The following is a 15,561-nucleotide window of genomic DNA, read 5'->3' as shown; positions in this document are numbered from 1 at the left end:
TTTTTTTTTGTTCAGAGATCATCTATCTTTAGTATGGTTTTTTAAAAAAAGGTCTAACGATACAAACACATGCCTGCCAAGGTGACTGTTTTAGTATATGTATGTTAAACATAATGCTTAGCAAAGCGTCTTTCTGTATTTCAGGAGCTGGATTTAAGAATACTTAGGGTTTCTTTCTCCCCTCTGACATTGTCCTTGTTGCAGTGATTTTTTTTTTTTTTTTTTTCTTTTTTTTGATGTCCCTTTAAATGGGATTTTAAAGGTTTGATACTTAAATGCATATCTTTTCATGAATTTTAGATTACATAAACTACCATTTTCTGTCTTGGTTTAGGAACTTAGTGATTTGGCCCGTGACCCTCCAGCACAATGTTCTGCAGGTCCAGTTGGAGATGACAGTAAGTGAAGTTTCTTTTTAATGACTAATTTCAGAAGGTTGTTATGTTTTTGGGATAATGAAGTATTTGTTTTGTTCTCCTTCCTCCTCTTTCTAGTGTTTCATTGGCAAGCCACAATTATGGGACCTGTAAGTATTCCTTTTTTTGTTTTCTCTCTCCAGTTTTGCTTTTCATTGGAAATCCAGCATTCTCTTTGTCACAATTTTAGTCTTTGGCCTTCATACATAGTTCCTTAATATATTTCTGATACAGCATATTACTTAACACTGCTCTTTAAAGAAAATGAAATGTTCCTTAAATGTGCACCTCTGATTATATCCTGGGGTACCATCTCTGCATCCACAAAATCCCTTGTTTTGCCTCAGTCTTAGTTTTCTAATGAAACTAAGTGGCAGTGAAAAGCAGTTATTGAGCTTCTCTAGAAGGAAGGATTCTACTCAGAGCACCACAACTACCAAGAATGAATCTACAGTAATCATGTTCTTCTGGTTAATTTTTTTTTTTTTTGTAAACCTAGAAATTTATACAAAATTTTAATCTATTTAGGTAGAACTTAATATTTTGAATGTACCAAGATTCCTTTCTATCCTGTGTAAATAAACTGTATGCTGGGTAACTGAATGTTCAGGATTGTGAATAACCACCTTAGTGTTTTCAGAGATTAGACTGATCTAAAACATCTTTGAGTAAGGTTAAAGGGCATTTTAGGGTCTCTGAGTTTTATTGTATATCTTAGTTTCTTTTGACAGGGGTGGGGGGGAGCAGTAATGTAAATACTGTACTGGGTAGGAAAAAATAGTCACTAGGTACATATTAATAATTCTAAACGAAAATATTTTTGGAAAAGTTTGACCTAGTAAGTGAGTAGTTAGATGGGTTAGATCAACAAATACTTTCCGGGTTTAAATTGATTTTTAAAAAAACCTATTAAGTGTGTTTATTTTATTGTACATGTTCAGAGATCAGGGAATCACTTGGAAAAGTCAGCTCTCTACTTCTGTATAGGTCACAGGGATTGAGCTTAGTGTCAGTGGCAAACTTTCTTCCTTACTCATGGAGCCATTTCCTGCACCCTGGATCCCTGGATTGACCTTTTTTTTGAGACAGCAGTGTCTGGTTTCTCTTGAATTCTTTCCTCAGCATTCTGATTACCCATATTTCAGGATTGAACATTCACATCTAGTTCAGATTTTTAAAAAAAGTTACTGGCTTATTTGGGGTATGTTTTGTTTTAGACAGAGTTGTAGTAATGCTGTAATCTAGGGTGACCTCAAATTTTCAGCTTCCCTCCCACCTTAGGACCTGAAAGCTAGAATTAATACGCATGAGTCACCTTAACAACCTGGTTTTAATAACCTTACTCATTTGTAGCTCGATGAAAAGTGAGCAAGCACCTGCTGTATGGTGAGGGTAAAGGTACGACTAAACCATAGTTTCTGTCAGCCTTCAGGGACTGTAATATTGGGAATCAGGTAATTGACATATTAGAGTGTGAGATACTCAAGTAATAAAACACATAGTAGGAGAGACTCATGACTTTGACCAGTAGTTCAAGAGTACTTGTGAAATGTTAGAATCAAAAGTAGACTAAAATTTAAATCATGGGAACAGGCTGGTATTGGTTTAGCTACAAAGGCCACAGGTCTTTGTTTTTGGTTTTTCTTATTTAAAAGTGTCCTTTTGTTTTAATCACACTTGAATATGTTCTTGACAGTTTACACAGTGACTTGTTTACTAAGAATGTTTGACATTGTTAAATTTGTTGCTTGGGAAATTTGCCCCTCTAACTAGACACTGTCACTGCACAGACATAATGATTTAGGAATGGGACAATAGCTACTGTCTCTTTTTTAGTGGCTTATATGCCTGTTGTCCTGGGCCCATTTCATTCATACTTTTTAGCTGTAGTGACTACACTAAAAAGAATTTGTGTTTTGGCTTCTAAGCATGTCTTTGTGAAATGCAGTTAAAAGCTGAGTGGGGCAGTGGTATCACATAAGTTGCAGGTTGTCCACTGCATCTGGATAATATGTTTTCCTTTGGAGTACTACCTTAGGTCACATTGTGTGTAGAGATTTTGGGGGGGGGGGTTAATTTTTACTTAAATTTCTGTAAAAGGAAGCTTGAATATTGTTATCTCAAATGCCCCTGGATCAATTGAAAATTCACACATAAATGCTTGAAGTAACTATGGCATTTGATGTTTTTTGTTCGTTTTGTTTTTTTCTAAAAATAATTGGAACTACAAAGAGTAAAGAAGTGCCATTCCCATTAATGCTTCATGTCATCAGAAATAAGTTACCTGTCTCGTGTGATTAGCTTTTTCTTTAATTTGAAAGGTAGTTGGGATGGGGTTGGGGATTTAACTCAGTGGCCCTGGGTTCAGTCCCCAGCTACGAAAAAAAGGAAAACGAAAAAAAAAGGTAGTTGGCAGAAAAAGATTTGGAAACAATAACTTCGCCTTAGTCCGGGGCATTATACTATTGTCAGTAATGGACAGAGGATAATCAACTATAAATGAGGAAATCTGAGTTAATCTATCAGTTTATAAGGGTTATTGATCCAACTTCACATTTTATTTCATACTATCACAGTTAATGAGATGTGTGAAACTTTTTCTTTTTAAGCTAAAATAGCAGTGGCCAAAAAAATAGCTAGTTCAAGAAATTTTAAGTGTGTAAGAGAGAGAGAGAGAGAGAGAGAGAGAGTGTGTGTGTGTGTGTGTGTGTGTGTGTGTGTGTGTGTGTGTGTGTGTGTGTGTGTGTGTGTGTGTGTGTCTTCACTTTACGATGTAACCTAGGCTGGCCTAGAAATTATAACCTTTGGCCTTGAGCTGCCTTCAGACTCCCAAGCAACCTCTTACCTCAGCTTCAAAGCGCTTGGATGATAAGCATTAAGAAGCCATGATGCCTGGCAATCTTTGAGTTCTTAGGACTGTGAATCAAATGAAAATAAAAGAATCATGTATGAGACCCCTATTTTCTGTTTTCTCTTGTGCTTTAGGAAGAATGGGATTGACACAGAAGTTTGAGATTTGAATGCATCTCATCAAGTAGACAAGTATATTTAGTAGGCTTGAAAATGTGCCCAGAAGTAAATAGATACAGTACAGAAGAAAATGAAAACTGTAAAACATGAGGGGGTCAGAGGTTAATGAGAATGGATCTGTAGACATATGCAAAATTATTGAATGTCATAGAGAACAAATACTTAGAGAACAAAAGTTAATAGGAACAAAACTTAAGAGATTCTAAATCTATTCAAATCTGAGATTTAAAATTTGATAAAAGTTGTTCAAAATGCCCATTTTTGTTCCCTTTGGGGTTTTGTCTTAATAAGGTGGGATTTCAGTGTCTTGTTGAGATTTTGCCCTTTTAAGTTGTTTTTGTTGTTGTTGTTGTTGTTGTTCGTTTGTTTTGTTGTTTTAGTGTTTTGCTTTACCTATAAATTTCAGCAGTAGATTTTTTTTTTAATGAAATTTTATTTATGCCTTGAGTATGGGTGTGCCGTGGTACCTATGGGAAAGTTAAAGATAACCTCTTCCTTTGAGCCATTACCATCCCTGTGGATTCTAAGGATTAAATTCTGGTCAGCTGGTATAGAAACAATGCCGCCTTTCCCAACTGAGCCACCTCACCCACCAGCCCTGTAGATGGTTATTCAGAAGTCCTTGAATTAACATACGGTTGTGGGAAACCTGGAAATCTTAAATATACTCATGTCAAATAATTCAGGTCACATTCTTTGTACCTTGTTTTTTGGGGGGGTGTTTTGTTTTCCCCAATGTAGTTTTTGTGTGTTGCAGTGTTAGGTGGGTTTTGTTGTTCAATGAGCATTTTACAGAGAGCACTAAAGACCCCTATCTGTAACGCCTTTGTTTGTGAAGGATAAGGCAGATGAGCCTGGGATAGCAAGATCTTGACTGAAAACAAATTGTTTTAATGTGTGGGCATAGTTTGGAGGTAAAGTGACTGCCTACTTAGCATGGACTTAGCCTTATGTTGAATCCCCAATACAATAAAACCAAAACAAACAAAAGACAGTAGGTCTTGGGAGCTGAAGAGATGATTCAGTGATTAAGAGCAGTAGAGGAGTGGGTGAAGCTTGATTCCCATTACCCCCTTGAGAGTTCACAACCACTATCTATTAACTCCAGTCCCAGGAGTCTCTGTTGCCCTTTCCTGGCCTTTGCAGGCCCTGCACGCACATAGTACATAGGCTTTTTTTTTTAAATGGCAAGATATCCATACACCTAAAGAAGAAAAAACTAAAACTAGGATTCAAATAATAGTTTTTCTGTGCATGTGTTGCATGTTTTGTTTAGCCCTTTGTATTACTCATGTTAAAATTGCATTTATAAGTCTTTGTATCAAACCAGTGAATTTTTCTAGAGGATTTGAAGTTAATGAACCATGTTCACTTTTTTTTCTGACACATAGAACTAGCAAATTGAGAAATCCATAAATCACACATGCATCTTTTGCAAGTAGCAATTCTGATAGTTTAAATAACTTTTAGGACATCTCTTTAGATAAATTCTTGTGAACTTTAGAGGCAGTTACTGAATTTAGTGGTTTTAAGTTAAACTCCGGTTTATAATTTATTGTTTGTACTCTCTAATGACTATATCTTTTGATCTATTATATTTCATAGAATGTAAATAGTGGTGTCTTTCTCGTTTTGTTGTTTTCGGTTTTTGTGGGGTTTTTGTTTTGTTTTTATTAAAACTCACAGAAAGTTTCAAATCTTTACATAGCATGGTTAAATATTTATGTAAACATTGTAATGAACAAAGGAGAAAGGGGCACTGGTAGTTTGAAATTTTTTTTCTAGCTGTTGGCTTTCAAGAGTATATGATAGATTGTGTTAAGTTTAGAAGAAAATTTTTTGTGGTTCTATGAGCGAATTTCAAGATACCAATTGGAAAATCATCTTTGTCAGATGTTCTGCCTCTTGAAGGTATACTTTAATTACTGCTTGAAGTAGGTGTTGATTGTGTGGGTGTGGATGTGTGCATATTATGACGTGAATAGAAGTCACAGGACAAACTGAAGTCCATTCTCTCCTGTCACCTTTTTATATGGGTTTTAAGGGTTGAACTCAAGTTACCAGGCTTGTGTGGCAAGTACATTTATCAGTTTAGCTATCTCTTTTTTTAAAGGAATTATTTTGACATATTAAGCCTATTTTTCTCTTCACAGAATGACAGCCCATATCAAGGTGGTGTATTCTTTTTGACAATTCATTTTCCTACAGACTACCCCTTCAAACCACCTAAGGCAAGTATTGTCCTTCCAAAAATCTGTTAGTTTGTGGATTGTTTTAGAAGAATATAATGTTCATAAAAATTTAGGTTTCTGTATAATTGAGGCTTAAGCCTTGTATGTTTGGATGTTGAATAAAAATAAGTAATACATAGAGAAATGAGCTGTATTTGTGTGGATAATAATTCCTGTTAAAGACTATTCTAGAACTTTTTCATCTACTTTCCAAGAGTTAAAGGTTAGCAGTATACCACATACTGAAGTGTTTGTTACTTTGATGGTTTATTCTAACTTCTAAAAATTAAGAGATTTGAACTCTAAATGTAAAACAGATTTGCCTTTTTGAAGTTGTAAGGCTCAAGTATTTCTATTAGTTAGGCTAAGTGTTGGAATCTGGTAAGCTGAGCTGTAGAATCAGCTTGCCCCTATGTGTTACCAAATGTCCTATTGCTTAGTGCACTTAGGTGACTACACTGTGAAAAGCTTGGTTGCTGGATCCATAACAACACCTTCAGTCCTGGTATTCTGTAGACTAAAGCAATAGAGTAATGAGTTCAGAGTCCTTGATTCCCCCACCCCCCCTCAGAACTGTTAGTTCAAATTCATGGTATATGAATAACTAGAAAATAACTGTTGAATTACAGTGTTTTTCTAACCATCTTTAGTCATGTTAAAAGCACAGTGCTCAGCAGTGGAAATAAAATTTGAATATATACCTGTATCCTAAATATCCTTTCACAGATTGCCTTTTGATAGTTAAGTTCTACTATTAGAGTTAACCTTCAAAGCTTAGTTAATGACATTTTGCCCCCTGAGGCTGATGTTGACTTTTTGAAATTGCTTTGATCTGTTCCTTTATATTTATATTTGATTCTCCTGTTCCTTTATATTCTCTCATTACTACGACCACTAGTGAGACTTAGTAATTTTAAGCCTTGCATTTTAAAAATAGGGTATTGTTTTTATTTGTGAAAGCTATCTAAAGGTTGTGTCATGTGGTTTGTTTTTTAGGTTGCATTTACAACAAGAATTTATCATCCAAATATTAACAGTAATGGCAGCATTTGTCTTGATATTCTAAGATCACAGTGGTCTCCTGCTTTAACTATTTCTAAAGGTAAAATGTAGTTTCACTGTAATAGTTTTCAGTTACTGCAACTTTCTAGTAGTTAAGGGGCTTTAGACTTCTGCTTGGATAATATTTTTGCTATGCCAGCATTTTAATTGAAAGTTCTTGCAAGGTTAGGAATGTAGCTCAGTTGGTCTAACATGTTTGCTTCGCATGCACAAAGTCCACTGTTTAATCCAGACCCCAGACCCCCAGTGCTCTATAAATCAGGTGTGGCACATGCCTAAACAATAACACATCTTGGGAGTAGGGGCAGAAGATTTAAAGTCAAGATCATCCTTGGTTGCATAATGAATCTGAGGCCAGACTACCATCTTAAAAAAAAATAAAGTGGGTCTGGGTGTTTGGGGGTAGTTATTACTTCATCAGTAAAAATAAACTTTAAGGGGATTTTTGTCAAAAGTTAAGATTGTGTTGGTAGGGCATTTGCCTAGTAAGTTATTTTCATGTAATAGCAAAGTTTATTTTTAGTGTATATCTGATGCATACAGAAGCCAGAAGTATCTCTCTTCTCTACTTTTATTCATTTATGTAGGTTCTGTCATTAAACCAGAAGTTCACAGTAACTCAGTGTCTGCCTGTCTCTACCCACCAATGCTAGGGTACAAGCACACACAGCTAGCTGTTCCCAGCTTTTAATAAACTGTTCTTTTGGTACTAAACTGTTTAATTGTGGGCGGTAATGTGCATATGTCTTAGAGTCCAGAAGATAATGCCAGATCCCCAGGAGCAGTTTGTGAGGGCACCGAGAAGTGGGGGCTTGGAAATCAAACAAACCTGCACAAGCAGTATGTGCCTGTAGCTGTTGGGCCATGTTTTTCACCAGAATAGGAAAATAGAGCCAGGGACGATGTGTGCCATTTAAGTCTTCATAGCTTTCTACTCTAACACACCTGGTATAGATTTTCCGTTATGGTTTTTAACCTGTCTTTAGTCGACTGTTCTTAACTATGTTGTTCTGTGTCTAGTAATTGTGAAATAAATAGGGAATTTGGGGAGAGACTGTTCCATAAAGACTGATCTTGTACTTCAGTCTGTTATACCTGACACATTCTAGATCTCTAGTATACCCTAGATGGAGAAAGTTCCTTGTCCCCTTCTGAATTCTGAATGACAAGTGTTTTTTGACATTCCACTCTGCAAATTAAATTGTACACAAAACATTTTAAGGATGAGACTGCCTTTTAGTAATTTTTTTTATATTAGAATCACATTTTTAATGCGAGTGGTTATAATCTTAGGGTTATTTGATGTTTTAACTATTTTCAGGCTCAGTCCTGTAGTTCAACATTTTTAAAACTTGGAATAGTCATTAGCTTTTTACCAAAATGTTTTCTGAGTTTGGTAAAGGTAAATACAGAGTGAAACAAGTATGTTAACCACACAGGCATTTCTCCATATACTTGTTCAATGCTTTTGAATCTTTACATGGATTTGGCAGTATTTTCCTTTTTCTTTTTCTTTTTTTTTTTTTTAAAGATTACTTTATTTTCTGTATGTGAGTTACCCAGACAACTGTCTTCAGACACATCAGAAGAGGGCACCACATCTCATTACAGATGGTTGTGAGCCATCATGTGGTTTATGGGAATTGAACTCAGGACCTCTGGAAGAGCAGTCAGTGCTCTTAACCACTGAGCCATCTCTCCAAGCCCCTATTTTTATTCTTTTAAGAATTTACAGTTTGGGGACTAATTTTTTAACTTCTTTGGATTTTTAATCTCTTCATGTTTCATAATCTAAATGCCAGGTGTTCCTGTTTTCCCATCCCCTGCTGGGATGTACTCTTAATTCTGCGTTGTATTTCTACAAATGCAGACTGAATTGATGGGGATTTTACCTTTTCTAGTTACTATAATTCTATAATTTTACTTAGCCCACTCATTTGAATTTGACATTGTATTTGCAGCTATGAGTTATTTTTCATTTTATCCTGTTTTTATTCATCAAACTACTTCAAGCATTTACATACCACATAGTCTTGTGTTGATATAGGCGCCTAGAGTGTAATAGGCATTCAAAAAAATCTGTATTGTACAATACTTGGCATTTTCTAAGTCTGTATACAGAACAGGCCAGAGTAAGAGAACTGAAGCTTCACCCTGCACTACAGAAACGCTGTCATTTGCACCAGTCTCTAGGGACATTGTTTTTCATTTCTTACTCAAAGAAATAAAGCAGCTCTCGTAGTTTTTTGAGAAACTTTTCTAAGGTAGAACAAAGAATGGGTCAGTTTGTTTTTGTTTTGTTTTCCTCGGTTTTGGTGTTTGTTTTTTCTAAGCCTTGACTCTATTACAGTACTAGAGTTTTATATCCCCTGAAAGTATCAAGAACATCCTTAAATTCTGATGTCTCTTACATAGGGTTCCTCTTCCTCTTCCACCCCCCAATCCTCCACCCCAATTCTTTAAGAACCAAACTGATAGGATGTCGTTTGACTACTACCTTTAAAAACTTACATTTGGCCTAATCATTACTGACTTTGGTGCTATCAGAGGTTTCATTTTTAATACTATTTATTTATAAAAACTTAATTGTAGAACTCTCTGGGGATAGTGCAGAGTAATAAAATTATGAGGTCTAGAGGTCTACTATTTGCTTGTCTAAACACCTGAAATTGGATTTTTTTTCTTCCTCCTTATATATAGTTCTTTTATCCATTTGTTCACTGCTATGTGATCCAAACCCAGATGACCCCCTAGTGCCAGAGATTGCACGGATCTATAAAACAGACAGAGACAAGTAAGTATGCAGTTGTTTGAGTGGCTATGAACAGTAGTTTTACTTAGTGAGTTGAGCTTTTATTTCTGCTGAAGTTTGTGACAGTACCTTTTTATATTTGTCCTGATGAGCTAGTTACTAAAACACAATTAGAAGCAGTAAGGGCCAGCATAATGGCTGAGGCTGCACCATTAGAAGTTTGAAGCTAGTCTAGGTTACCTAATGAGACCCTGCCAAATAAATGATCATAGCATATGTGATAGTAGCTCCTTTGAAGTGTTTGTTTTCTAATGTGTTAAAACCTTGCTTAATTATTCAGTTTTGGGAAATAAACTCAAGTGTGTTTCTCTCAAAAAGAAAAAAAAGGCCAAGAAAAAAAAATACTAATGTAAAAATTTTGGTCTAAATCTATCAATAATTTGATTTATCTTTATGTTCAGCTTAACCATTTAACTTTCATATGTTATAATTAATGCTAAGTGTGCTTATTCAATTAGGTACAATAGGTTAGCAAGAGAGTGGACAGAGAAATACGCTATGTTGTAGGGTAAGAGGATCTGCACTCTATGGTGCGCTTCTTTATGGTACTGCCAGCACTTGAGTGCTGCATGCTCTGAAGCACTGTACTAACCAACCAAAGGCAACAAGACATGGCAGTTTCCTGAAAACTACTTAACTGCTTGATCTGTTTTTTGGAAGTTATACTTGGTCTTCACTACTGCTTGGGATTCTTGCATGGCAAAGCAGTTATATAGCTTTAGTAAGAAGTAGAAGTATAAATTATCTTTATCCTTCATTAAATTACCATTATGTTTAAATTTAAACATTTTGTGTCAATACTATATGAAATGTGGTTTTACTCCGGATTTTACCAGGAAGGTACTAGTAATATAAAGGGAAACACTTAAACCTCCAGTTACTGACAAGCATGCATTAATGTTAGCTGTATTCTGTGGCTCTTTGTATGCTAAACCAAAACAAGTTTGTTTTAAAATGCTGGCTGTTTGAAGAGGGTTTTCTAAATGCCATAATTCTAAATTGGTTGAGTTTTTATATGTTGAGCTGTTTCAATGAGTTGAACTCTTACTTGGTTTGAGATGAAACTATAGTGATATTATTCCTTCTAAAAGTTTTCCCCTGTTTATTATGTACTCATTTCTTAGGTATTGTCACTTTTTTGGTTGGGGTAAAGTATCCTGTATTATAATTGTGTTCTATAGTAGGGTTGTGGATGGGGATGGTATTTGTCAGTACTGGTGTTATTCCTCAGTGATCAACCTGGGTCTTGGATGAGTTAGCTGTTGATCTTTTTTTAACCAAACTGTGGTTGCACTCCTAGAGATTGCCATTCCTCAGTAGATCTCAGTGAAGATTAGTAGCAATCACTGCTACTAAACTTTTATTTAACATAAAGTCCATTGTTTTTAATCATCTGTTTTAATGTATTATTCTCTGCCTAAGTTTCAAAGGCACTTTCTCTCAATACCCAACTGACTTCTTGATCTCTCAGTTTCAGATTCAGTTTTTCAGTAACAGTATATGCATCGTTCTAGCATTAGCCAAAATTTGTATTGATACATATAACATGTGTATGCATACTATAATGTGTCAGCATGTACAACCAACTTGAAAGCTTGATAGAATACTACCTTGGTATAATGGTGGAGAGGTCTTTGTAAGCCTCCCAGTCTCAGCACCACTGTGTTTATTAAGATAACACTTCATGGCTATTTCCTCCACTGCTTTTGAATGCCAGTGTTGCTATTTCTGTCCCTTGTTGACTTTTGTTCTAACCATAGCCTTTACAGGTGATGTAAAATGAATCCAGAGGTAAAATAGAAATATTTTCCTTGCCTTTACAATACTAATAGTTCTTTATTTTAATTTTATTTTTTAAATAGCTTGTTTGTTTATTTACAGGTACAACAGAATATCTCGGGAATGGACTCAGAAGTATGCCATGTGATGCTACCTTAAAGTCAGAATAACCTGCATTATAGCTGGAATAAACTTTAAATTACTGTTCCTTTTTTGATTTTCTTATCCGGCTGCTCCCCTATCAGACCTCATCTTTTTTAATTTTATTTTTTGTTTCCCTCCCTCCATTCATTCACATGCTCATCTGAGAAGACCTAAGTTCTTCCAGCTTTGGACAATAACTGCTTTTAGAAACTGTAAAGTAGTTACAAGAGAACAGTTGCCCAAGATTCAGAAATTTTTTTAAAACTGGAGCATGTGTATTATGTGGCCAATGTCTTCACTCTAACTTGGTTATGAGACTAAACCAGTCCTCACTGCTCTAACATGCTGAAGAAGCCATCTCAGGGGGAGGGAGATGGATGCTCAGCTGTCACATCAAAGGAAACAGCATTATTCCAGCAGCATCCATTCTTGTTTAAACCTTCCACTGTTAGAGATTTGAGGTTACATGATATACTTTATGCTCATAACTGATGTGGCTGGAGAATTGGTATTGAATTATAGCATCAGCAGAACAGAAAATGTGATGTATTTTATGCATGTCAATAAAGGAATGACCTGTTCTTGTTCTACAGAGAATGGAAATTGGAAGTCAAACACCCTTTGTATTCCAAAATAGGGTCTCAAAACATTTTGTAATTTTCATTTAAATTGTTAGGCTTGGAGCTATTAGTTAATCTATCTTCCAATACTGTTTAATATAGCACTGAATAAATGATGCGAGTTGTCAATGGATGAGTGATCAACTAATAGCTCTCCTAGTAATTGATTTATTTTTCTTCAATAAAGTTGCATAAACCAATGAGTTAGCTGCCTGGATTAATCAGTATGGGAAACAATCCTTTGTATAAATGCAAAGCTGTTTTTGTATATACTGTTGGGATTTGCTTCATTGTTTGACATCAAATGATGATGTAAAGTTCAAAAGAGTGAATATATTGCCATGTTCAGTTAAAGTGCACAGTCTGTTAACAGGTTGACACATTGCTTGACCTGATTTATGCAGAATTAATAAGCTATTCAAATAGTGTAGCTTTAATACGCTGCACATGATTCTGGCAGCCCTAGAGTTCATAAATGGACTTGGGACTCAGCAGTTTTGAAACGTGTATATGGAGTTTAAGAAATTTATTTTCCAGGTGCATCCCCTTCTAACTAAAATTTTCTTCATCTTGTACACTTAACAGCTGAAAAAGATATATATATATAACTTGGGAGTGATAATGGGTCAAAATTTACAAAATAAAGTACTGTTTTGGTGTGGGAGTTGTCATGAGGCTGTGTTGAAGTGACTTAACTGTGGGATGTTGATATCCATTGAGATGGATTTGTTCAGCCATTTACATTAATGAGCATTTAAATGCAACAGATCATTTCGGGTGACTTTAACATGAATGAATAAAAAAGTCAATGCTATTGGATTGTTTATTTGACAAGTGCTCTCTGTGCCACTAAACCTTACATAGTAATAGGGCATTACCATTCTTCACCCTAATTCTGAACCTGTAGTTACACCTTTTTTCTAGCTTTGATTTATCCATTGCTTTATTTCTTGTATTTGGTTTCTAGCACATGTGATTTCCACTTCATATTTTTGCACTGCTTATATTTACGTGCAATCTTATTCCTTGTCTACATACAGATGTGGAAAGCTAGAAATAAATGTAAAAGCTTAATTTTTTATAAACATTTAAATATGTAATTTGGACATGATTTGTTACTTAAGGTTCTTCTCTAAGCTGGAAGTGAGGTGCATGCCTTCTGAAGATGGTCTGACTTTACTCTGTAATAAGTATTTACAGTGGAACACCAATTCAGCTATATAATCTTCCCAATGAATTTCTCCTTACACCCATTTTACCTTTTGCTTAAATTGTGGGTTCTTCAGGGTAAATGTCATGCCAATTAAAACTTTGGGGTTCAGATCAAGTGTTCCCACAAGGGTAAGAACAGTATTCTTTGACTCTTAAAAAGAAATCCTTTCTGAAACTTGTATTCAAAACAGTTTTATTAGGCCTGTGTCTTGAAAGCCAGATATGACAAACATTTTTATAAAGCAGTGGATCTCTAGTTGGCTTTCAAATTGCTCCCAACCACCACCTTTGGTATTTACAGAGATGACTTCCTTAAACCATTGGTTGTCAGAATTAATGGGTATGTCCAGTTCTCTATCTTTGACTTGATGCTATATAATACACCATTTCATATGTCGCTTCTAAGGGAATAAGCCATAGAGGCTTCTCCAGGTTTAAGAGAACAGAGTACCTGGAAAACCAACATTCTGAATGTATGGACACTGGACATGGGGTTACCCATGAGGCTTTCAAAAGAATCCAAGAATTTGCTCTCTACCCTACCCAGTAGTGTAATGGCATCACTAGTGCCAGGTATAGGACTAAAGTGAGTATTAGGTTGAATATTGATGTAGACTATTTGTGTGTCCTATACCTCTTAATACATAAATTCTTAAATTTGTCTTTAGAGTCCAGTTGGCCTGTTAATGGTGAATTTCCTTTGACTTTTTCTTGGGCAGGTTTGCAATGTGATAATCAGATTTTTTTTTTTTAAATGACTAGTTTGTTTCCTTGTGTGGGTGTACTCACATTTAAAAGTATGAACCACGGTTAACTAGTGGTCTCAGGGGTAGTGAAACACTCACTTTTTATTTACTGGGTTAGTTGAAGTATACTTTAAACGCTGATTATGCTGTTTTCGTGATTTGGGGGTGGGAAATAACTAAAATTAGTCATGTTTTATGTTCACATAACTGTTCAATGACTGTTGGTTACACTTTTCAGTGAATTTGTCTTCTATTTTATGAGGAACCCAGTGCAAGTCACTAAATGTTGTCTAATAGTGACATCTGCATAAGACGTGTAATAGCTAAAGTTAATTAAGCTTAAAGGAATTGTTACCATTAAAGTCTGTGTTTAAACACACTTTGGTCTTACTCAGTAATTCCAGCTACCATAAAGTCTGCACTTGAATTTAATACTGTATGACCTCAAGTTTTGAATATAACGTTGAAGCTGGTGTCATAAAGAAAACGGGTGTAGGGAGGAGTAGTTCGGTGGCTTTCAAAACTATTCAGAACCATGGTCATTTGATGTTTTAGAATACAATCCAGTGGGTCCGGCCTGATGTGGAGCCTAGCAGCTTGTAAAGACCAACAAATGGTGCAAACGTCTGTAACTGACGACAGATACTTGTAGCTATTACAGAGGTCTACTCATGAGACCAATTGCCTCGCTTCTCACAGTGTAAGTTGAGGTTTGGAGTTAGTGTTTGTGCTAATTGTACTGTAATGCAGATAATAAAGTAGTTTGCCCAGTGTAGTGAGGAAAAATCAATGGTAAATGGAAATGGCATTTGGCAGCAAAAAATGTTCTAGAGTGCAGTGTTTCTTAGACAAGGAAACTGGGAGTCTGGCCACCATTTGTCCTGTTCCTTTACTACTTGGACTTTTGTTTTTAAGGGTATTTAATGATTAACTCAGACACACAGTCTGCCCGTTTTTTATTCATTTTTTAAAACATAATTTATCACAACTAAGTTGGATTGTATCACAAGTGCTTTTCCTGCCCCTTGGTGTTTAGGCCAAACAAAGGGCTAGTCTATCACTTGGCTTCCTATTGTAATACACCTGGCTATCTAGATTCTCTGGAGACAAAACTGCCTCTTAGGCCTCAAATGTAAATACAGCACTGACCTGAAATGGACATCTTAACTTTCCAGTCAAAATGATTATTCTTAAAGTTCTGCCCTAAATCATTCCAACAGTGATAGTGCTATTTTAAAGTTTTGGCTTGTCTCCTCACATGGATGGTGTTTTGGCCAATGGTGCCGTGCCATGCCATGCCATGCCATGCCATGCCCTGCCATGCCATGGTATTGTTGACTTGAGACAGCCTACAGTTTACTTAATGTAGACCAGGCTGGTATAACTCTAGACTCTCTGACATACCTACCTCTTGCTATGGTTAAAGGTATATACTACCATGCCCATTCTAGTCCTGGTTTTCCAGTAGCATTTGTAATATCACATAAACTTTATGTGATCTCTCTTATC

General features: G+C 35.7%; 1 protein-coding gene across 3 annotated transcripts in view; it reads left to right on the top strand.

The window, feature by feature from the left end:
* Ube2d3 (ubiquitin conjugating enzyme E2 D3) overlaps positions 1 to 14,431 on the top strand; it is a 31,146-nt gene extending 16,715 nt beyond the window's left edge. For all 3 annotated transcript variants that reach the window (XM_032897281.1, XM_032897280.1, XM_032897279.1), the window contains exons 3-8: positions 335 to 398; positions 495 to 526; positions 5,600 to 5,677; positions 6,674 to 6,779; positions 9,440 to 9,533; positions 11,433 to 14,431. In XM_032897281.1, the coding sequence (XP_032753172.1) occupies positions 335 to 398; positions 495 to 526; positions 5,600 to 5,677; positions 6,674 to 6,779; positions 9,440 to 9,533; positions 11,433 to 11,478 (420 nt within the window). In that variant the 3' untranslated portion in view covers positions 11,479 to 14,431. The remainder of the gene's footprint in view (positions 1 to 334; positions 399 to 494; positions 527 to 5,599; positions 5,678 to 6,673; positions 6,780 to 9,439; positions 9,534 to 11,432) is intronic.
* Positions 14,432 to 15,561: the final 1,130 nt, after the last annotated feature.

The sequence above is a fragment of the Rattus rattus genome, chromosome 3 (assembly GCF_011064425.1).
Source record: "Rattus rattus isolate New Zealand chromosome 3, Rrattus_CSIRO_v1, whole genome shotgun sequence".
NCBI classification, from domain to species: domain Eukaryota; kingdom Metazoa; phylum Chordata; class Mammalia; order Rodentia; family Muridae; genus Rattus; species Rattus rattus.
The sequence above is the reverse complement of the archived record's forward strand: the minus strand, read 5'-3'. Positions and strand labels throughout refer to the sequence as shown.